Below are 23,842 nucleotides of genomic sequence, written 5' to 3' on the forward strand. Positions count from 1 at the left end.
AACGCAGCCAAATAAAGAAATAAACTCTTGACCAATTAAATAAGGAGATGACAGTGCAACATGCAGACACGAGGGGTAGCCCCCGTTACACGGGTGAGTGCTGACACCAGCTCTAAAAACCCAGATGACTCTGCTCTCAGCCCAGGGTGCCAACAAGGCATCAGAGAGAATGACTCATCTCTCTAGTGCCCCCGGGGAGGGAGGCCAAAGGCAGGGTGCACTGCTCCCGCTGGAGTGCAATTCTAGGTCTGGGAGGAGGAGAGGTTGGTTTCTCTGCCCTTTTCCGTGCCAGTGGCATGGCCTTCTAGGCAGATGTCATCAGGCTCGGTTAGGTCAGGATACAAGCTGAAAAGCAATGACACTCTAAATTAACTGCTTGGTGACATAATCTATAATGTCAACTGAATGTTATCGATTCTTATCCAGAACACACGGGCACCGGGGCACAGACACAGTGGGATGTCAGAAGGGCTTCATTGCAGGTCCTCAGCATCCACAGATAAAGCTGCTGAACTGGGTCAGTGGGTGCTGCTACCATGGCCCTTGGCCTTGACGTCACTGGGCCAAGTGTGGGGAGTAAGAGGCAGATTTCAGACAATGCCATCGGGCAGGCAGCACACAAAGGTGTGTGAACACTTTTTGTCCAAAGGGAAGTGATGGTCTGATTATTCCTCGTGGATTCTCTTACTGCTTCCAATAAATCATCACTCCCTATAGTGCTTCCCTGACAGGCTCAGACAGTAAAGGATCCACCTGCAAAGAGGGAGACCTGGGTTTGATCCCTGGGTTGGGAAAATCCCCTGGAGAAGGGAACAGCTACCCACGCCTGTATCCTTGCCTGGAGAATCCCACTGACGGAGGAGCCTGGTGGGCTATAGTCCATGGGGTCCCAGCGTCGGACACGACTGGGTGACTGTCACCTTCACTCTAGAGTCACAGCTCTACCTCTGTTGTGCTTGCTGACCCTCCATAACTCTATCCTCAGACCCGAGTCCACCACCATCACACTCTCAAGGAGGAAGAGTTGCCGTGCACCGTGTTAGACTCTGCCGGGCGTTACGGAAGGATGCACCATCAACTCACACCGCCACGCTTGCTAACAACATCAAGCAGGGTCTGGTTACATGCTGAACCGGGAGCATAGGCTATAAATAAGTTCAGAACGGGGGACCTCTTGGAGGAGGAGACTCAAACAGGGCCCCCAAACATAGCAACAGAGGAGAGAGAGAGGAAAATTGAGGTTTCCCTTGAATCTCATGGAATTTCCAGGCAAGACAAGGAGGCAGGAAGCTCCAGGATTATCTGGGGAGCAAGCTGGATTTCAGTGAAGGGCTGGGGTCCACTAGACGGCGGGACAGGAGACCACTGTGAGAGGACCCTTGAAGCCTGCCGGGAAGGTGGGACAGGTCCCGACAGAGCCAGCATCCTGCTGCTTTCTGACGGGCTGAGGCATGGCGAAAGCCACGTTGTCAGATGAATCCAAGTCAGAGGCCTTGGGTAGGCTTGGCACTTGGCCATAAAGCCCAGGTGCTCCTTGAAAGCACGCAGCTGAAAGGTAATTATCTTCCTGAAAACCGACATTCAACAGAGACGCAAAGGTGCTCCAAGAAATTCAGAGGAGTCTCAATAACACAGAAATGTGCTAACTTCGCTTATTCACTCATTAAATGAACGAGAAGAAGGAACACGAGGATACACTGAGGGGTGACAGTCTGTTCATTTTACATCTTGATTGCAGGGTCGGTTTCTGGCTGTAAACACGTGCCAAAGCTTATTAAATTACACACCCCAAAGGTGTGCAGTGGATTGTACGTCCTTTAGGTCAATAAAGCTGTTCAAAAACACCATCAGAGTTATATGCATACAATCCATGCCTTTCCAGCTAGATTTTTATGATAATTCCCTTTTATTTCGCCCCTTCTGACATCTTCATTTCCCCGTCTCTTTACCTCGTACCTACAAGAACTCATAAGCTGCCTCTATCATAAGAAAACGATACACTGGTTTTTTCTAACACTAGCACCAACAGCACCTGGAAACGGGCTGGCTTTCTACGTGTCATAATAAAAAACGCTTAAGAAAAATGGATCTCATCAAGGGAGAAGATACACTGAGGCTACAGACAGCCTCTCTGCAGTTCAGCAGCTTCTCTGATGAGTAACCCTTTGTTCTAAACTCCATCAGAGTGAACTCAACCTCCACTCCCCGGCTGGGTCCTTTTCCAGGGGAAGTTGCTGTTTGACATACTGACAGCAACCACACTTCAGAGGCTGGAAGGCTTCTGTTTGTCTTTTGCCCTGGAGCCGGGTTCTGCCCTCTGTGGTGCATCCCGACTCAGCAGGGTGAGCTGGGAGGCTGCAATTTCCCTAGCCCTCCTAGCAGGGAGAAAGAAATAACTCTGCTTTCCTCCTATGTTAATACTTCTGCTTGAACGTGAGGATGTGACTTCAGTGAAGTGCCTCTCTCGTCCTTCTTTCACAGGTTAACCCTGCCAGCTACCAACTGGCACTTGCCATCTGCCTCTAGAAGGATGGAGTCACAAGCTGCTGTGACCTCTGACTTTCAATACCAAACGAAAAATGTACAAAAAGGGTACGAAAATTAGGGGTCTATTTATCACACATATGAATGCTAATTTTCCCGTTTCTTAAATCACCCCTAAGATTTTTAGCACACGCAGGTCATACTCAATAGCAGACCTGAATGGAATCTCAAAGTAACATGTATTGTTTTTATTTATAGCAAAATCATTCCAATATTTTCACTCTATAATATGGAAATTTGCATGTAAATAGCATGGCAGCCCACTCCAGTGTTTTTGCCTAGAGAATCTCATGGACAGGAGAGCCTGGCGGGCTACACTCCATGCGGTCACAAAGAGTCAGACTCGACAGAGCAACTTAGCACAGCCACAAATAACAAACCCTGCAATGCATCTGCAGAGTTGGTGAGCTGTTCCACAGAAAGAAAAGGTAAAAATACCTTCAGTTCAGTTCAGTTGCTCAGTCATGTCTGACTCTTTGCAACCCCATGGACTGCAGCATGGAAGGGTTCCCTGTCCATCACCAGCTCCCAGAGCTTGCTTAAACTCATGTCCATCGAGTTGGTGATGCCATCCTCTGTCGTCCCCTTCTCCTCCTGCCTTTAATCTTTCCCAGTATCAGGATCTTTTCTAAAGAGTCAGTTCTTCCTATCAGGTGGCCAAAGGATTGGAGCTTCAGCTTCAGTATCAGTCCTTCCAGTGAATATTTAGGACTGATTTCCTTTAGGATCGACTGGTTGGATCTCCTTGCAGTCCAAGGGATCCTCAAGAGTTTTCTCCAACACCACAATTCAAAAGCATCAATTCTTTGGCACTCAGCTTTCTTTATGGTCCAACTTTCACATCCTTACATGACTACTGGAAAAACCATAGATTTGACTAGATGGACCTTTGTTGTCAAAGTAATGTCTCTGCTTTTTAATATGCTGTCTAGGTTGTTCATAGCTTTTCTTCCAAGGAGCAAGCATCTTTTAGTTTCATGGCTCCAGTTACTATCTGCAGTGATTTTGGAGCCCCCCAAAATAAAATCTGTCACTGTTTCCATTGTTTCCCCATCTATTTGCCATGAAGTTATGGGACCAGATGCCAAGATCTTAGTTTTCTGAATATTTTTTTCACTCTCCTCTTTCACTTTCATCAGGAGGCTCTTTAGTTCTTTTTCACTTTCTGCCATAATGGTGGTGTCATCTGCATATCTGAGGTTATTGGTATTTCTCCTGGCAATCTTGATTCCAGCTTGTGCTTCATCTATCCTGGAATTTCACATGATGTACTCTGCATATAAGTTAAATAAACAGGGTGACAATATACAGCCTTGACATATTCCTTTCCTGATTTGGAACCAGTCCATTGTTTCATGTCCAGTTCTAACTGTTGCTTCTTGACCTGCATACAGATTTCTCAGGAGGTAGGTCAGGTGGTCTGGTATTCCCAACTCTTTAAGAATTTTCCACAGTTTGTTGTGATCCACACGGTCAAAGGCTTTGGCATAGTCAATGAAGCAGAAGTAGATGTTTTTCTGGAACTCTCTTGCTTTTTCAATGATCTAATGGATGTTGGCAAATTTATCTTGGTTTGATCTACTTTGCTCACCTAAATATATATAAATATAGGAAGAATTGTCTCCAAGTGTTATTCACTGGACACTCAGAAACGAAAATGCATTAACTTCTATTTACTACTAACTAATTTACTATTTGAAGTAATGCCTGGGCCTCAGCTCAGTGAGTCTCCACTTCCTTAGGCCACCTCATTCAGATGTGTCCCTACCTGGTCCCAGGTCGGCTCAGTCACCCCTGCTCCCCAGTTCCCCCGGTAGACACCTGCCTCACTAGTCAGAAGGGAGCAGTCTTGTCTGCATGCGTCCTTAGTCGCTCAGTCATATCCAACTCTCCTGTGACTCCATGGACTGTACCCCACCAGACTCTGCTACCCAAGGGATTTCCCAAGCGAGAATCCTGGAGTGGGTCTCCATTCCCTTCTCCCAGAGACTTCCCCACCCAGGGATCGAGCCTGCGTCTCCTGTGTTGCAGGCAGGTTCTTTCCTCACTGAGCCCCCTGGGAAGCCCTGGTGTTTGCATAAGTTTCCGTAAAGGTCCGTGGTTCCAGGCCTCGGATCATGCTGTCTTCTCTGCTTGGACTCCATTGGTCTATATGGGAATTTTTTCTTTACTTATTTTAAGCATCTGGTTGAAATATCTCCTCTCTGTGGTCTTCCTCCAAGCTCCCTGCTTCCAAATCACACAAACTGTCCTGTTTGCCTGTTTCAAGGGTATTTTATCCCTGCCTCTCTCTGGCACATCTCACTCTCTGTGTTCTTATGCTAAATTTCTGAATTCGCCCTGTAGAGCTGACATGATACCTCCATACCTAGAAACAGTCAAGGAACTGAAATGTGTATCCGACTAATTAACAGGTAACTAGGTATTAGCTAACTTTTACAGGAATCAAGTTTGGGCATCTTATAGGCAGGAGAAGTTTGTTGTTTGTAGGTGAGGTCCTCAAATAAGAATTGAATTGTAGTGAAGGAACAGATGATGCTATTAACCAGTTCAACAAAAAAGGAAAAAAAAAATTCAATGTTAAAAAGAAATTCGATGCTTTACTGCCTGCTCAGTTGAAGACTTTATTTTTAAAATCTTTGCAGGACTTTCCTGGTGGTTCCATGGTTAAGAATTTGCCTTCTAATTCAGAGGACGTGTGTTCAGTCCCTGGTCAGGGAATTAAGATCCCACACGCCCAGGGGCAACTAAGTCTGTATGGAGCAGCTACCAAGCCCACATGCCCCAGCTGGAGAGACGCCTGCGTGCAAGGAAGGGCCCCACATGCCTCGAGCAAGAGCCAGCGCAGCAGCCCACATGCCCCAGCTGGAGAGACGCCTGCGTGCAAGGAAGGGCCCCACATGCCTCGAGCAAGAGCCAGCGCAGCAGCCCACATGCCCCAGCTGGAGAGACGCCTGCGTGCAAGGAAGGGCCCCACATGCCGCGAGCAAGAGCCAGTGTAGCAGCCCACATACCCCAGCTGGAGAGAAGCCTGCGTGCAAGGAAGGGCCCCACATGCCGTGAGCAAGAGCCAGTGCAGCAGCCCACATACCCCAGCTGGAGAGAAGCCTGCGTGCAAGGAAGGGCCCCACATGCCGCGAGCAAGAGCCAGTGTAGCAGCCCACATGCCCCAAGTGGAGAGACGCCTGTGTGCAAGGAAGGGCCCCACATGCCGTGAGCAAGAGCCAGTGCAGCAGCCCACATGCCCCAGCTGGAGAGACACCTGCGTGCAAGGAAGGGCCCCACATGCCGCGAGCAAGAGCCAGCACAGCCAAGAATAAATCAAGTATTTAAAAGTAAAATCTCTGCAAAGACAAGGACTCGTGATCTAAAAGGATGCTCCTTTCAATGTGTCTTTATCTCCCCTCTCATCATTCCTGCAGCTCAAAACAGAAGAGGATACTCAAGCATAGAAAGAAATCCACCAACATTTGCCCCCAAAAGGCTTAGGTTAAATGGTTAGGGCTTTTCCTGCATCCTTTTCCTAACTAATAAACACAGAGTAGAAACACTACTTCCTAAAGCAAAGGGCTACCTTAAATTGAACAGTGAACACAGAACAATGCAGGGATAATGTTTTTGGATAAAGGCCAATAGCCAAACTACCTAATAATGTTAATAATTCTAAAGAAGGGCCAGGCAAGAACGAAAACAACAGAGAAAAGGAATCTTTTCTGGTGTTTTCAGATCATATGGTAATGTTAATATCAGCATTATGGCTGAAGTTCATGCTAACTGATTAAAAATAGACTTGATGAATTCCTAGGTGACTCATACTAAATCACAGATTTTTATGTAGACAAAAATTGGAGTAAGCTAGTTCCATCAATCCATCCATTCACTCATCCATTGATCCACCCATCCATTGATCCATTCTTCCTTCCTTCCTTCCATTCAAGGATACTCAGTCAGTACACCCACCCTCAGCCTATGAGCTGTAGTTAAAGATTAAACAAGAGGTTGTGTGCACAGGAGGGAAAAAGAGAAACTAGCACTTGTTAATGAGACAGCTCCCAAGGTCGCTCATGATGTAGGTGATCTCATGAATTTCTCACAGAATCTTATAGGATTTTTCCAGTGGTCATGTATGGATGTGAGAGTTGGACTGTGAAGAAGGCTGAGTGCTGAAGAATTGATGCTTTTGAACTGTGGTGTTGGAGAAGACTCTTGAGAGTCCCTTGGACTGCAAGGAGATCCAACCAGTCCATTCTGAAGGAGATCAGCCCTGGGATTTATTTGGAAGGAATGATGCTAAAGCTGAAACTCTAGAACTCTGGCCACCTCATGCGAAGAGTTGACTCATTGGAAAAGACTCTGATGCTGGGAGGGATTGGGGGCAGGAGGAGAAGGGGACAACAGAGGATGAGATGGCTGGATGGCATCACTGACTCGATGGACATGAGTCTGAGTGAACTCTGGGAGTTGGTGATGGACAGGGAGGCCTGGCGTGCTGTGATTGACGGGGTCACAAAGAGTCGGACACGACTGAGCGACTGAACTGAACTGAATCTGATTACATTTTACCAATAAGGCAACTGAGGGAAAGTGTTTAAGGAACCCTTCAATTTACCGTAAATAAGTCCATTTGCCTCTTAAAGTGGGTTCTTCTACGTACTCATTGTCAAGGATAATTATTAGTCTTCATTAAAATGCTGGTAATCATGTTTACATGGTGACACTTTAAAATCTTACAAGTATTGTGTGTATCTCTGGTGGCTCAGATGGTAGAGAATCTGCCTGCAATGCAGGAGACTTGGGTTCAAACCCTGGGTCTGGAAGATCCCCTGGAGAAGGGAATAGCTACCCGTTCCAGCATTCTAGCCTGGAGAATTCCACAGAGAGAAGAGCCTGGTGGGCTACAGTCCATTGGGTCACAAAGAGTTGGACACGACTGAGAGACTAGCACTAACAGATGTGTATCTCATACACTCGTCTTTACATTCAGTAACTTGCCTCAGATGTGTGCAGAAAATACCATCAACGGTCAGAGCAGAGTCTCCACCCAGCAAATTACTGCCTAAAAATGAAACATCAACAGACTCTCCAGTCCCCAAGATTGTTTGCTGGGTTTCTCTGCAACCATATCATTTGCTTTTGGTTATTAACTATCAAACAAATTATCTGACAATTGACATCTTATACATGAACTCCTCCATTGCAAGTATTCAGCATACTTCATTTCAAAAACATCTGAAAATAGGAACTTTCTAGATTCCTACATGAGCACGAGGCAGTGTAGGCTTCTTAAAGATTTCATTGGTTAGGAATAGTTCTTTGAACGACCATCCCATGAAAAAACTATCTGATGCTTTTTTCCTTCACAAAGTAACAGCTCTTTCCAGGACACAAGGTGAATGTGTGGGCTTTTTAGAGCTTTGGGGAAAAAAATTGGTCCTATTTATCCTAGTTCCATTCCTTTGGACTATCAGAAAGGTCCACCTACCTGTTTAATCAATAGCAAATGCAAAGAATCTGTTCTGGTTCACTAGGGGTAGGGAGAAAAGTCTTTAAAGAAAACCAACACCTCAGCTGAGTTCCTGAGCACATTTGCAGAAGAAATGACCCAGTATGAATTAAGTGTGTACTTAAGCCCTTCTTACACTGGCAATGAATACAAAGGTAGAAAGAATTGCCTGTTTATTATTTCAACATTAACATCTAATTTGCAAAAATACATTCTAACCCAGGAATCCATCACCTTTTGAGAAGGAAGAGTTGTGATATATTTCTTTGAAATCGTGACATTACGGGATTCACTGATGCTGCTATCAACTCTATCTGCCTCCCATGGGAATTCCAGCCACCTTCACCTGGAGGAGTAGGCAGAGGTGTGACATTGTAACTGCCTGGAGACTCCCAGGGGCCACGCCGGGATTTCAGGCAGCACGGCTCCACAGACCTCCTGCTCCAGCCAGCATTAATAGGTGAGAGAAAGCCCACTTTGCATTGATTTTGCAAGTTCAGGAAAGAGGAGGTCTTTTTCCTGCCCTCCATTCTTTATCTCTCAATATCAATCAGATATGCATTTTAGCTTCAGGATCATAAAATATTTATTAACTTCCAGCTTTTAATGTTCACGAATAAAGAGCCAAATTAATAATTTTTGAGTGTTGGTTAACAAGAAGCAAAGAACTTTCTATAAAGGGACAGGATTGGAGGCCAATAAAGAGCCGTGATTGGGTCTACCTGATGTCTAAATGCCTGACTGCACAACCTCACCAGTGAGTGGAAGCCTAGAGACTCTGAGAAGTACAACTGCTCAAGCGTGTTCTAGCTTGCTTTCCTTCAAGAGCTGAGAGCAGTTGCTCTGGTCTGCAAGGAAGAGACACACTAAAATAAAAGGCAGGCCACAAAGAGAAATTCAAATACAGGGAGAGTCTCATAGGTCTCAACCCAGAGATACATGAAAGGGGGGAGGGGGAAGTGGCTGAGGGAAGCTTGTGTCGTGACATCATTTACTCCACACTCTTGGGGGGCCAGGAGGTATTGGGTGGGACAAGAAGTTTGTTTGGGTTTTTCCATAATATCTAATAGAAAACAAACTTTTTGGCCAAACCAATCGTATTTTCCTTCTTCAACACGTCTGCAACCCTAGGACCTCCGCTGTGACCTGGAGCAAAAATCCCATTGGGATGAGTGCAGTCAGCCTCCCTCAAACAAGTGAAGGTGTCCTGGACATCACTAACTGAGCACCCACCATATTCTAGTACTTTCAAAGATGCTGTATCATGCTCAGTTGCTCAGTTGTGTCCAATTCTGGGACCCCATGGACTGTAGCCTGCCAGGCTCCTCTGTCCATAGGATTTCCCAGGCAAGAATACTGGGGTGAGTTGCCATTTCCTCCTCCAGGGGATCTTTCTGACCCAGGGATTGAACCCATGTCTCCTGCATCTATTTGCATTGGAAGGTGGATTCTTTACCACTGAGCCACCTGGGAAGCTCCATAGATACTGTATGTGTGTGTGTATATATATATATTATCTAATTTAATCTTCACCCCAAAACATTTAGAGTATAAACAATATTACCAGCTTCACGTTACACTGGAGGAAATTTGGGTTCAGAGAGCTCAACACCTGCCTCCTTTCACCCAGAGAGGTGATGGGAGAATCTGGATTCAAATTCTGATTTGTCTGCAATGCTGTTGCCTTTTCAACTAGATTACCCAGGTGGGTTGGTGGATTGGTTAGTTTTTGGAGGAGAAGGAATTGCTACCCTGTCTGACTTCCTCTTTGGATGACCAGCTTTAAAATAGTCTTTCTGATTTCCTAACAACCTGAAGAAAATGGTTTGGAGGTAGAATCACAGGACATTAGACGATCTACGGAAACCTGGTCTAACCTCATCCCATCACAGACAAGACGCAAAGGTTCACAGAGCGGAAAGGGCTTCCCCTATTAAACGCAACTCCCGGGGGCAAAGACACAATTAGATTCCAAGGACTCAGACAATTTTTTCCCTGAGATCTGAAGAAAGCTTGACTGAGAGTCAGACACGGAGCTGACCGGGCGCAGGAAGACTCAAATCACGACCCGGGAGCTGCTCCGAACAGTCCAGGGGAAGAGCCAAACGTTATCGGGGGCTTTAAATTGCTCTTCACATTTGTGCCATGACTTAGGCAATATCCCGCTGTGGTTTGTTTGCTTCTTATTTTTTTTGGCCACATGCTTACAGGATCTTAGTTCCTGGATCAGGGTTCAAACCTGGGTACCGAGCAGTCAAAGTGCAGAGTAGTAACCACTGGACTGCCAGGGAGGTCCCCATATTCTCTTATTGAAATGCATAGATGTGGGATTGCATATTTAAATGCATTAATGTTAGCTGAACATCAGTATAAATGCTTTGGGCTTTCAGAGTATCTATGGGTATAGGTGTGGGAGTGTGTGTGCTTATTAGACATCTTTTTGTCCCAAAGAAATGTGGACAGATGAATGAAATGTTTACCCCGCAAACTCAACTACCTTTAAATGTGCAAAAGATAGCGGTAGGGCTCTTCTGTCTAGTTCTGAACGCATCAGCCAAGTTTTTGAGACTGGAAAATTGCACTAACAACATCAGATTTAGATACCCCGAAGCCACAATCCACTATTTCTTTTTCTCTCACCCCTACTGGATTATAAATTAATTAAAGCAAGAACTGTGTCTTCTTAATTTTTGTATCCCTAACACTGTCTTAGACCTCAGTGACAAGAAAGACAAGCCTGGATTTGAGAGAAAGTATATTATTTTCGCTGGTTTTATTTCTTTGAAACTAGAGTTCACTGCTCTTAGGACTGAAAATATCCCATCAGGGAATTAAAAATTCAGATGGCCATTAGATGCTTTGTCCACACTGAGGATATTCGAAGTCTTCAGCCTGAAACGCCACTTTGGGGGATTGAAGGCCTTCGTAAGTTTCACTGTACCACTTCCAACTCATCCTCTCTTGAAATGAACAGAATATTAGGAACCACCCGAACCACAATACAAACTGTAGTGCTTTCATCTTGAGAAATAACCATTAGGATCTTAGTATACAGAATGTGAGAGCTCGGGAAGGACCTTCACATAATACAATTGTTCTTGATTCTGGTTGCCCATTAGAATGATGGGGAAGGTGATGGCACCCCACTCCAGTACTCTAGCCTGGAAAATCCCATGGATGTAGGGGCCTGGTGGGCTGCAGTCCATGGGGTCGCTAGTCGGACACGACTGAGCAACTTCACTTTCACTTTTCACTTTCCTGCATTGGAGAAGGAAATGGCAACCCACTCCAGTGTTCTTGCCTGGAGAATCCCAGGGACGGGGGAGCCTGGTGGGCTGCCGTCTATGGGGTCACACAGAGTCGGATGCAACTGAAGCGACTTAGCAGCAGCAGCAGCATTAGAATGAGCTGCGGAGCTTGGAAAAAAATATGTTGACATCAGAGACTCCACCTGCAGTGACTCTGAGTTAATTGGAGTAGGGCAGAGCCTGGGCATAGTTGAAAAAAAAAAGCTTTCTGGGAGATTATCTTCTACTACCCAGACAGAGAATCACGCTAATCTGATCTACACTCTTCTTCGCAGTTTTACAGGTGAGAAAACCAATACTCAGGGAGGTAAAATGACCCTTTTGGACAAAACCCTGGGAAAGACGGGCTTGTGGCAGAATCCCTGCACCCTGCCCACTGCTGTAGGAGACGGCAGGGCCTCTCGGGAGCGTGGCTATGCCACAGTTCTCGGGGAGGGCCTGTTTGCTGTCACTGTCGGCAGTAATAGAGAGTCCACGGGGACAAAACAAACAACCTGTTTCGCCTCCTCGGGTGAACTGGACCAGCTTTTCTGGTGCACAGATGTCTGTCATTAAACATGTCATGTCATTAAACATCACATGCCTTCGGTTGGCATTCGATAACTGGATTCACAGATTTTCTGTGAAAACAAACCATCACTTGGCCACGGCATGCATGCAGTCTAAACAGCAGGGCCATTTAAAGCAGCCATTCCCAAAGTGTTCTATTTCTGACTATTGCAGGTGGACCAGGCCTGGGTTTGTTGAAACAACCCAACCCCCCTCTTATTTCCCCTTGCTACCAATACCCAGTCAGCCCTAAAGGAAATCAACCCTGAATATTCATTGGAAGGACTGACGCTAAAGCTGAAGCTCCAATATTTCGGCCACTAGATGCGAAGAGCCGACTCACTGGAAAAGATCCTGATGCTGGGAAAGACTGAGGGCAGGAGGAGAAGGGGAAGACAGAGGATGAGATGGTTGGATGGCATCCCTGACTCCACGGACATGAGTTTGAGCAAGCTCCAGGAGATAGTGAAGGACAGGGAAGCCTGGCGTGCTGCCGTCCATGGGGTCCCATAGAGTTGGACACGACTTAGTGACTGAACGACCACCACCAATAACAAAATATAAAATTACAGAAGTAATCATGAGTGGACTGCCATTGATCCTGACTGCAGACTACCAGGACACATCCCCTTCAAAACTGCCAGGATCCTTGGAGGAGTTTTCACTGGACTATGTGGTGGCACTGGGCTGGGGGAGATGGGAGGGGGTTCATCCAGCCCACCTTGAGATGCTGGCAAATTGGAGGAAACTGGACAATTAGCCTTGCCGTTTGCCTGTGATGCTACAAGGCTGCTCACCATTCAGGGTCTTCTCCATCCGTTCTCTGAAACTGTTTTCGAATCTATCTCTGATTTTTAAAAATTTTATTAACAATAGGCTGAGCTATTAGCATAAAATGACCAAGAAAAGGGGGATGAATAATTCAGAATTGAGACTACAGAGTAATTACATCACCCATTTAAATCCCCATCTCTAAATAATGAAGGAAGTTCTCAGATTATTTAGAATGTGCTTCCTCATCTGCACTGTGCCTTTGGCTCGTGAAACCCTGGATGTCTTTTTACATCGATCCGAGGCCTCCTTCCAGCGAAGAGGGCCAAGGTACTGCCGTTAGTTCGTGAGTCTATGTGCATCAGATGGCGCAAAGGGGCCCCCTTCCAGATGCAGCTTCCTGAGGGGTTCATCTGAAGCTCTGGGGTGTCAGACACAATGTTTCTAGATCACTGGAGGTGTTAATAGCTAAAATGAAACCGTCTGTGAAAGAGGAAAGGACACTCCACCATGAACCTTTCTGAGAAACAATCCAGACAGATACTGGGTGAATCGGGGGCAGAGAGTAACCTGTCTTCCATGTGCTGAGATTAACTCCCAGGGCTGGATGGAACCACTCCCTCTTCAGATGGGAAATGAAGGGCCTTAAGCACTTTTGCCCAAGATCAAGAGACTAATCCCAGAAAACCTTCAGCCCAGGGCTATGCAGGGACCATATAGTGCTTCTCTAGTTTCATCACTGAAATATTTTCAACAAGCTCTTCTTTGCTCAGATGAAATACCTACACACACGTATGCATGCACATACATACATTACATATTACACATAGTCTTCTGTTTGAGGAGGAATTGTTTTGGCTCCACCCAGGTGAATGTAGATTCTGGCTTAAGAAGTAATTTCACAACTCCTGGCAAACTCACATTATCCGTTCATTCCAAGTTCAGATAGAGAGATATCCTGACTTGCTAAGTGATTGGCTAAGCACATCTATCACATCAGGCCCTTCCCCAGTGACTCAGAGCATCACACAGGACGGAGAGCAGTTCACCTACAGTCCGAGATGCGTTCCACGCATGACTCCCTGTTGCTTATTCATCTAAGGAAGTGGTTTCTATCAGGGCACCCGTACACACTCAAAAATCAGAGTCAAATAACGTCAGGCAAGGTGGAAACTCACCCACATTTTCTGCATTTCGTATTAAGGACTGAAAATCACCTTCAGGGTCATGTGTTCCTTCCCAGGTGCTAAACACTTGAGGGTTTTGACTGATTGCTGGAAGGCATGGACATTCCCCACCTCCCGGAATCCCACCTTAACTACTCAGGAAGGAATACTTGTTGCTCTGAATCCAGATTCTGACAACCGAAAAAGAGCCATGATCACCACAGATGCTTTGTCCTTCCATGAGGAGGGGCAAAAGCTGAAATTCCAGGAGCCGGCTGTTATGAGGCTGGCTTGACACCAATTCCCTTGTGACAGAGGATTATGGTAACCATCTACAGTCCATATCTCATGTTTGAAGCTTGGTGATTACAATTGCCTTTGACTCTCTAATGCTTTAATAGCACCACACAAAGCTTGAACATTCTTTGGCTTTTTCCCTTCTAATCACCCAGGGCTTCTGATAAATTCTATAGCTGGGAAGAAAACACACAGAGACCTCACTTCCACAGGATTTTATCTGTTAGCCATCACTTTCGACACTCTTCCCAGAGGCTAAGACCAGAACACGCCGGCTGATACGTGGGGGCGGGGGCAGTAAATATACTCCGCCATCAGGCAGCAGCCCAGATTCTAGACTGCCGTTTCTAGAAAACTTTTGCTGGGAGTAAACACCCCAAGCTGAACTGACTGCTGATTGCATCTGCTGCAGATTAGCTAAAATTAAATTCGGAACCTTGGGCAAGACATCAAGCACGCACAGTGGAATCCCCCCACGTGAGCTTTGGAAGATAATTCGAATACCGCACAGCACACCCCCCCGAGCAGCTTAGCTTTTTAATTTTCCTTTCAGGAATTAAACTCCCTCTCCCCTCCAGTAAGTTGATTTGTGTCCTTTTACTCACCCTCCAAAACTGCTTTAATCTGCTCACTCTGGGCAGTCTGGACATGCTCATCTCTGTGTGTCGCCGGACGGAGGTGCATCGGCCAGGAAGACGGAGGGACTCCCTGGGCTGACGTGAAGCGGAGTGAGGGCTGATGCCCGGGGAGTCTGGCAACCAGAGACACTCCTTGGCTTTTAATACCGCTTTCCAACAACCACAGAGTCCTCCGCTCAGCACAAAGCAACCAATAGCTGCACAGGACAGTCTCAGCCTCTGAGGATCACAGAGGAGTGGAGAGACCCCTCAACCGGCCGATGGGGGGCAGAGGGAAGACCTGGGTGTTGGCAGATACCCCAGAGCAGCCTTCCCTGGCGCAGAACAGGAGGTGTTCTTCCCATGGCCCTATTTTCTGCTTCTTACTTCACCTGGGCTAAATCAGAGATCACATTCTGCTCTGGGAAAGCCAGACACTAATGATCGTCTCAGCTCAAAATGTTCAGCCTGCCTGAGGCAGAGGGTCCCCATGCTGGCCCCGCTGGCCCTGCCTTCTTGTTCTGGGTTCTGACCAGGGGCAGGTGCAGAATATGGGCCCTAATTCCTGATAAAGGGTAAATGCTGATGCTAGGTTGGCTCCATCTACTCAGGGAAAGAGAGATTTGGTCCTTATCCACTCGATCGTATGCAGAGAGAACAGGTATTTCAGAGCTGTACTAAGTGGTGTTCTGGATATGGAAGAATGTATCTACAGAAGTCCCCCACCCCCACATCTCAGGGCCCCCAGCAGAGAGGAGCCATAGGCAGAGGGACAGACCCAGAGTTCATTGTGCTCACTTCTACTCCCGTCCTGTAACAGATTCATCCCAGACATGTTCTGTGTATGCCAGCTCCATGCTGGGCACTCCTGTGTGAGCACACAGAAGCCAGCTCTGTGACTGGGATGTTTGCAGTCAGTCTGGTGTTGTAGCAATTTAATGACCTGCCATTCTCTCCTGAACAGACCAGCCCACCTCTGAGACCAAGAGCTTCTCAGGGGCAGAGGCTGGACCAGGGTCTCTTAGCGTTCTACCCAGCACCCAGCTCAGCGTGGGGACCCTGAGAACAGTCAGTGATGGAGGCAAGGAGGAGATGGAGCCAGGGAGGAATGTACATCAGGGAGCCCCAAGACTGTCTGGGCTGCACTCAGGTGTTCCCATCATCAACCTGGAAGAGAGACTTCTCTGAGGTGATTCTACCCTTACAGAAATTTAGCCTGAAGGACTGAACACTGTTAGATAATTCATACCCAGATGCCTTTTCCAAGGTGAGGAGCCTCATCTGAACAGTGACTTCCACTCCCCACCACCACCTCTTGTCTTTCATCATCAGGTAGGACACAGTGAACTCATTTCTGGGGGATTCTCTTGTTATAGGAAATTAGTACTGTGAAACTAACACATTTAGAGGGTGGTTTAGAGCCTGGGATAAAAGGAATGAGCCAAATATCTCGAGAAAATCAGCTTCACTAAACCACAAAGAGCAAGGGAAGGGAGGAGGAAGAAGAGAGAAGAGTGAGGAAGGCCAGAAGGAATCGGAGACTGGGGATTCCAGTGGGCAGATGGAATCATGCTCACACAGGGCATAAGCGTCTGTGCTGGAGAAGTGAATTCCACCACTGGGAGCATCGGTCTTTAGACCAGCCTCACCTTGACCCCAAAGAGCAACTGCCAGGAAGAACACCGTCTCTGGATTCAAGATAAGTGCCCAAGGGCACAGAAGGAAAGAGCAGTGAGGAAGGAAGATTCTGGAGACAGAGGAATCGAATAGGAAGCCTGCTTCCAAGATAACACCATTAGACCAGGCTGCAAGGGCAGGAGAACACGAGGAATGGCTGCATCTGTGCTCTTCCTCTTCATCCCTCAGCTGCTGGATGAGGACCTATCCTCACGGAGAGGCAGCACTGGGTTGGTAATATGGGAAATATGCTGGATCAGACAGCACCGGGAGACATGGGTTGAAACCTCCTTGTCATCACAGAGTACCAGGAGTGGCTCCTTTCTGGAAGCTGCCTGAAGATTCATCTCTCCTTTATACATCATACGATGATCCACTGTGTGGATAGTGCTGGTTGCTGAATATTTTTGGCTCAGCATCCCTGGGCACACATCACGGGATCATTCCTGGTCCCTTTTGATAGGTGGGAAGCACGTGACGGGTCTGGTCGGTGAGCTCTGGAAAGAAGCAACATGCCACTTCCACATCAGGCCTGACCCTGCCAGTGCAAAACACTCTCACTCTGATATGGCGATGGGTGAGGAGGTGAGACCTGCGACAGACATGTGGCTCTTCTTCCTTGAGCCTTGGAGCTCCGGGGTGTGTTTGTTACTGAAGCATAACCTAGCCTACACTGACTGTGATGACTTGTCAATCATTTCCTTAGTTTGTCTTCTCCCAAAGCAATCAGCAATTATCCCAGAACGAAACTGTCGAGGTTTTGATGTGTGGTGCTACTCTGCAGTTTTTAAAGTCAGAAGATCAGGTTGTTCACCCTCCTGAACCCAGGCAGGATCACCCCTCAACAGCCAGACTGAGAGCCACGAGGCTGACCCCAGAGATCAGGATCAGACACTCCATGAATGAGCCACCCCTCAAGAAAAGGATGTGATAATGCCACCTGCAGCAACATGGATGGTCATAGTGATCGAAGTAAGTCAGAGAAGGACAAACACCTTAAGACATCACTTACATGTGGGATCTAAGAAAAAGATACAAATGAGTGACTCACAAAATAGAAAGGAACTCACAGTCACAGACAACACACTTACAGTTACCAAGCGGGAAGGGAGGAGGGATAAATTAGGAGTTTGGGATTAACAGATATATACTGCTGCTGCTGCTGCTAAGTTGCTTCAGTTGTGTCTGACTCTGTGCGACCCCATAGACCGCAGTCCACCAGGCTCCCCCGTCCCTGGGATTCTCCAGGCAAGAACACTGGAGTGGGTTGCCATTTCCATCTCCAATGCATGAAAGTGAAAAGTGAAAGTGAAGTCGCTCAGTCGTGTCTGACCCTCAGCGACCCCATGGACTGCAGCCCACCAGGCTCCTCCGCCCATGGGATTTTCCAGGCAAGAGTACTGGAGTGGGGTGCCATCGCCTTCTCTGAGACTAGTGTATATAAAGTAGAAAACCAACGAGGACTTACTGTATGGCACAGGGAACTACAGGAGGAGGAAAGGGCACCCACTCCAGTGTTCTCGCCTGGAGAATCCCGCGCACAGAGGAGCCTGGTGGGCTGCCGTCCACAGGGTCGCACAGAGTCAGACATGACTGAAGCGGCTTAGCGTGCATGCGCAGGGAACTATACTCAGTACCTTGTAATAATCTATAAAGAAAAAAATTTGAAAAAGGACACACACACATATACTTGTTGTTTAGTTCCTAAGTCGTGTCCGACTCTTTGGCGACCCCACTGACTGTAGCTTGCCAGGCTCCTCTAACCACAGGATTTCCCTGGCAAGAATATTGGAGTGGGTAGCCATTCCCTTCTCCAGGGATCTTTCCAACCCAGGTATTGAACTCATGTCTCCTGCATTAGCAGGTGGCTTCTTTACCACTGAGTTACCAGGAAAGCTTATATATATATATACCACTTTATTGTATACCTGAAACTAACACAATACTTTAAATGAACCATACTTCAATAAAAATAAAAATTAAAAAGATAAAATGGAGAGGCACGATTTAAGTCCACATACAGAAGTAAGGGATCCAAGTGAGGGCTTATAAGCTAATAGTCTAGCACCTTCACTGGAAAAGACCCTGATGCTGGGAAAGACTGAAGGCAGGAGGAGAAGGGGACGACAGAGATGACATGGTTGGATGGTATCACTGACTTGATGGCCCGCGTGCTGCAGTCCACGGGGTTGCAAAGAGCTGGACACAACTGAGTGACTGAACCGGTAGCACCTTCTATCCTGAACATATTTGTAAACAAAGCTGTACGTTGTCCGCCACTTGTGTCCAGGAGAAGCCTCATGCGGTGAGCTTGGCGTCTTCCCCGCCATCGGATGGAGGGAGAGAGGGCTCAGGACACTAACTTTCAGCTGTCACTGATGGGTCAGTGATATTTAGGTCATTCATATTTGAGACTCTGATGTTTCACTCAAAACCAATACTGGGAAATTCCTGGCCCCAGAGCAGGCGAGGGCAAAGAGTTACCGTTGGGATGTAGAGGGGTGGGGAGACTTTGAATGCCTCTCAAATTATACCCAGTCACCACCGTCTGGACAGCAGTATCCTCTTCCTATTTGAAGTGCAGTAGGACATTATTTCGGGGAAGGCAATGGCACCCCACTCCAGTACTCTTGCCTGGAAAATCCCATGGACGGAGGAACCTGGTAGGCTGCAGTCCATGGGGTCGCTAAGAGTTGGACTCAACTGGTCGACTTCACTTTCACTTTTCAGTTTCATGCATTGGAGAAGGAAATGGCAACCCACTCCAATGTTCTTGCCTGGAGAATCCCAGGGACGGGGGAGCCTGGTGGGCTGCCGTCTATGGGGTCGCACAGAGTCGGACATGACTGAAGTGACTTAGCAGCAGCAGCAGCAAGACATTATTTTAATTGGAGAAAAAAAAAACCGAGATAAAGAAGTGGTCATAATCTTATGAGTGTAAAGATTTTACTGGAATTTGAAAGCTCTCACAAGCCATTTTCAAGGACTGTGGCCTGTATTTGGGAGTCGAAATGCATGGGGTCTGTACGTCATTTATATATCATGTCAATATGGAAACAGAGCAAGTTAATACATTCAGGGCTCTTCAACATTCCATTTAAGTCATAAGTTAAGCAACACAGAGAGCTACAGGAACCGATACTGCTGACAAAATGATTCCAGGCCAGCGGACGTGACTTCTAGTATTTCCCCTTTAAAAAGTCTTTGAAGTAAGACCTGTGGGCTAAGCACTGAGAAAAGCTGATTAATATTTAATTCCTGGCTGATAAAAATAACGTGAGCTTGAGTTTATATGATTTTGGAAAGGTAGGTATGATGGATCTATAACCCTGGAAACAGACCATGGAGAACCTTCCCATCAGAAGAACTTTAAGTCACTGGAAAATCTGGGGAAGAAAACATAGGTCTCATTCTTCACCATATAAAGCTTTACAAAATGATATTCTGCCATGGTTATCATATATTTTTCAAGTCGTTTGTAGTTTTGTGATCCGTGTGACTTCTAAGAAAAGGATATAGAACTCACATATTTTGTTAATAAGCCATATTTTCAAAAGTACCTTGGGCTTCCCTGCATTTCTACAAAGAAAGGGTTTTTCAATGTTTTAAATCAGAATCGGCTTGTGGGATTCCAAGTCTCTGTGACATTGCAGGCAAACCAAGAATTGCAACGTCATTTTTAGCTTAAATGTTCTCAAACATAACATGAATAATTTATTGATTTTTAAATAAGTGAGTCTATCTTCACTTAAATTTTCACCTTATTAAAATGGTCTAAAGTGAATAGGCTCAAAGCGATCACAAAATACTGTGTAATACTGCTGAATGAGAGATGACACAGAAGATAAACAACTAAGAATGTTGTTTTACATTTTCAAAAGATGTATGTGACATAAAATCAGGTCGGCTTCCCAGGGAAAGCCAGTGATTACTAGCATGTGTAAGACACAATAAGCCTTACAACCAAACTAGGGTTTTGATTTTGGGGGGAAAAGGAGGTGACAGCCGTGACTGATTCTGGTTTGATGGGCGAGGGAGCTGGAGGTCATGGTTAACAAAAGCTGTATAGTCTCCCCTGAGTTATAGATAATTATAGATTACTTATTATTTGATTTTCAGAACAATCATGAAGTAATCACTTTTATTCAGAATGACTGGATTTTAGGGAGCCAAGAATTTCCCTCCAGAATATCAACACCCAGATCTATGGCGTCCAATCCAACATAAATAACCATTTCAAGACACACAGTGTCGAATCTGACTCCACTGGCCACTTAAATATTCTTCACTCAAGCTTTACATAAACACACTGCACTACCATCTTGAACCTTCATTTTAGCCTCTCTTTGCTCTGCAGTAATCTACAAATTCAGGTGTGCAAGAATACCTAATCCTTATTTTCTTTATAATATCTGATGTTCTGTCCGACAGAATGAGAGGCAGCTCAGTCTTGCTCACCACTAGGGATCCCCCCAGGACTGGTCCAGGTCTGCGGGTTTCTGCAGTGCTAAAGCCCAGGGAGGGGCCTTCAGGCCATTTGTCACGGGTTACAGGATGTTATGTCTTTCTGCATCATTCCTTTAAGTGTGGTAATCCTGCTGCTTTGGGGCTGCCGGGGGACACAGAACACTTTGGAGGGGCTATGCGCCAAGCAGCCCAGGACTCGGTCTCCAAAAGGGCACCATCAAGCCTTCCCCTCGGGGTCATGCCGCTTCCCTTGGGCTCCATCTTGAATCAACACACAGACGCTGCTCCAGGCAGTCATGCCAACTGCTCTTTTTGGTCTGGGGCGATTTCTTCTCATACTGCTTCCAAAGGCTCTCCAACCTCCCCGCCCAGAATGGGACCCTTAGACATAAACTGAAAAGGGCTGTCACAGAATGAGACAGGGGTCTTTTCATGGCATCAGTATTTACAATAGCCAAGAAACAGACACAACCTAAATGTCCATCGACAGATAAATGGGTAAAGAAGACGTCGTACATAATATAATAGAATACTACTTCACCAAAAAAAGAATAGAATTTGGTTATTTGCAGACATGTGGACGGACCTAGAGACTGTCATACAGAATGAAGTAAGTCAGAAAGAGAAAGACCAATGTGTTATTATACAACACATATATGTGGAATCTGAAAAAAATTGTATAGATAATCTTATTTACAAAGCAGAAATAGAGACCCAGATGTAGACATCAATCACATGGGTTTCAAGGAGGAAAATGGGGGTGGGATGAACTGGGAGACTGAGATTGACTATATTGACTATATACACACTAGTGTGTATTAAATAGACAGCAGGGAACTCTGCCCAATGCTCTGTGGTGACAAAGAGGGAATATATGTATATGTGTGTGGCTGCTTCACTTTGATTTACAGCAGAAACTAACCCAACATTGAAAGAAACTATACTCCAATAATTTGTTTTACTTGCAGAATTCTATATGAATGTTAGCTATACCTTGCAGGACAGAGTCATAGTTGATGACTTCCTTCTCATCTACAGAGACCTGTGGTTGAGGTCCTGCCTTTAGAAGTGCATTGAAACAGAGGCTTTACCTAGAGTCAGTGTCTTCCGGAGAGTTCTTTCTGTAAGTAGCCCTGACTTCCTAAAACTACAACATGTCTGCGAGGGATGGGTAGAGAAAGTCCATTTGTTGTACTTTCCTGCCTTCCTGTGGCTTTTGGCTTTGTGGTCAGAGACTGAAGAGGTGAGCCAAAGAAAACAATAATATGATGATGGTCAGCATGAAAGCACTTTAAAAGGGGCGTGGGGATCCTTGAGGCCTCAGGTATTTCAGAGTTTGCTCAACAACGACTTCTTTGCTTCCTGATCAAACGGTGAAGGTTAACCTCCGGGCAGCAATTGCAGGATGTTGTCTCTGCAAAGGTTTTGTCTCCAAATTGGCAGTGACCTTTTGTTCTTCAAAGCTCATTGACCAGAAGTGTGCAAATTCTCCCTTCTGTGGGCATGAAGTCTCACTAAGACTTGAAATTGACTCTCACGATCTGGGCGTGCTCACCTCTTGGTGTTCTGGGAGGGGCCCTGGCTGGTCAGAGGGCTGGATGCTCGGATGCAGGCAGTGTGGTTCCCTAGAAAGAGCCCTGGACGGGGAGTCAGGGCCTTGGTGTTCCTGCCTCAGCTCTCACAGTTACGATTACGGTGTGTTTACCTTTCCTCTCTGAGCCTCATTTTTCTTTACTGCCAAAGATACTACTTTCTGTGTGTCAGTGTGTTATTCCAGGCACTACAGATACTTTGCAGAGTACTTGAGCACCATTGCCATCACCACCTTGGCTGGCAAGGCAGGCAAGTTTGGGTAAGGGAAGAGCTCTTCATTTCCAAGTGTTGGTCTCTCAGTCGTGTCTGGCTCTTAGTGACCCCATGGACTGTAGCCCGCCAGGCTCTTCTGTCCGTGGAATTCTCCAGGCAAGAATACTGGAGCGGGTAGCCACGCCCTTCTCCAAGGGATCTCCCAGACCCAGGGATCAAATTCGGATCTCCTGCATTGCAGACAGATTCTTTACCGTCTGAGCCATCAGGGAAGCACTTCTCTTTAAAACCAATCTCAATTATTCATACCAGAGATGATTCTTTAAAAAATATAAACAGAGACTTCCTTGGTGATCCAGTGGTTAAGGCTTGGCTTTCCAATGCAGGGGGTGCAAGTTCGATCCCTGGTTGGGGAACTAAGATCCCACATGCAGCAGGGTATGGCCAAAAAGTTCCAAGAAACAAATGTCCCCCTTTCTAGGGAAAATCATCAGCAAATTCACCCAGTGACTCCAAACCATGCTCACTCGGGGGCAGGGTCCTTGGTAAGGGTTTGGACACATCTGCAAACACCCTTCAGCTCTAGTCCCACTCCAGCTTTCCTTAGCATCCCTTCATCCTTTTTTTCCTTTATCACCACTTCCAGTTTTTAAAACTACATGGGGCCTCTCTGGTGGTCCAATGGGTAAGGATCCTCCTGCCAATCCTGGGGACACAGGTTTGATCCCTGGTCCAGGAAGATCCCACATGGGGTGGGGTGACTAAGCCCACACGCCATTAACTATTGAGCCTGTGCTCTTGAGCTGGGGGGCCGCAACCACTGAAGCCCACGTGCCCAGGGCCCATGCTCTGCAAGGAGAGGCGCCACTGCAATGAGAGGCCCTCGCACCTCAGTGCAGAGCAGCGCCGCGCTCACCGCAACTAGAGAAAGTCTGCCCGCAGCAAGGAAGACCCAACACTGCCAAAAATCAATCAATCAATCAGTCTTAAAAAAACCCCAAAACACTATATAGGCATTCTGGCTTTCCTCCTTGCCTTTCTCTGAAGCCTGGATTGAAGACAGCATATCACTTTAACTCCCATTGCTTAAGCTTCCTTTCTCACCATGTCTCACTGTTGAAGATAATACTGAAGACA

At 46.4% G+C, this 23,842-nt stretch overlaps 1 protein-coding gene across 4 annotated transcripts in view; it reads right to left on the minus strand.

Moving 5' to 3' along the window:
* DPP6 (dipeptidyl peptidase like 6) overlaps positions 1-23,842 on the minus strand; it is an 801,122-nt gene that overhangs the window by 657,078 nt on the left and 120,202 nt on the right. The window contains exon 1 of one of the 4 annotated variants that reach the window (XM_086394729.1): positions 14,744-15,104. The exons of the other annotated variants lie outside the window; for them this stretch is intronic. Within the exon in view, the coding sequence (XP_086250855.1) occupies positions 14,744-14,794 (51 nt within the window). The 5' untranslated portion in view covers positions 14,795-15,104. Of the gene's footprint in view, positions 1-14,743; positions 15,105-23,842 lie in introns of those variants that run through there. 4 annotated transcript variants of the gene reach the window in all.

The sequence above is a fragment of the Bos grunniens genome, chromosome 4 (assembly GCF_055505025.1).
Source record: "Bos grunniens cultivar Pamir isolate PY7600 chromosome 4, Bosgru_T2T1.0, whole genome shotgun sequence".
Classification (NCBI taxonomy): domain Eukaryota; kingdom Metazoa; phylum Chordata; class Mammalia; order Artiodactyla; family Bovidae; genus Bos; species Bos grunniens.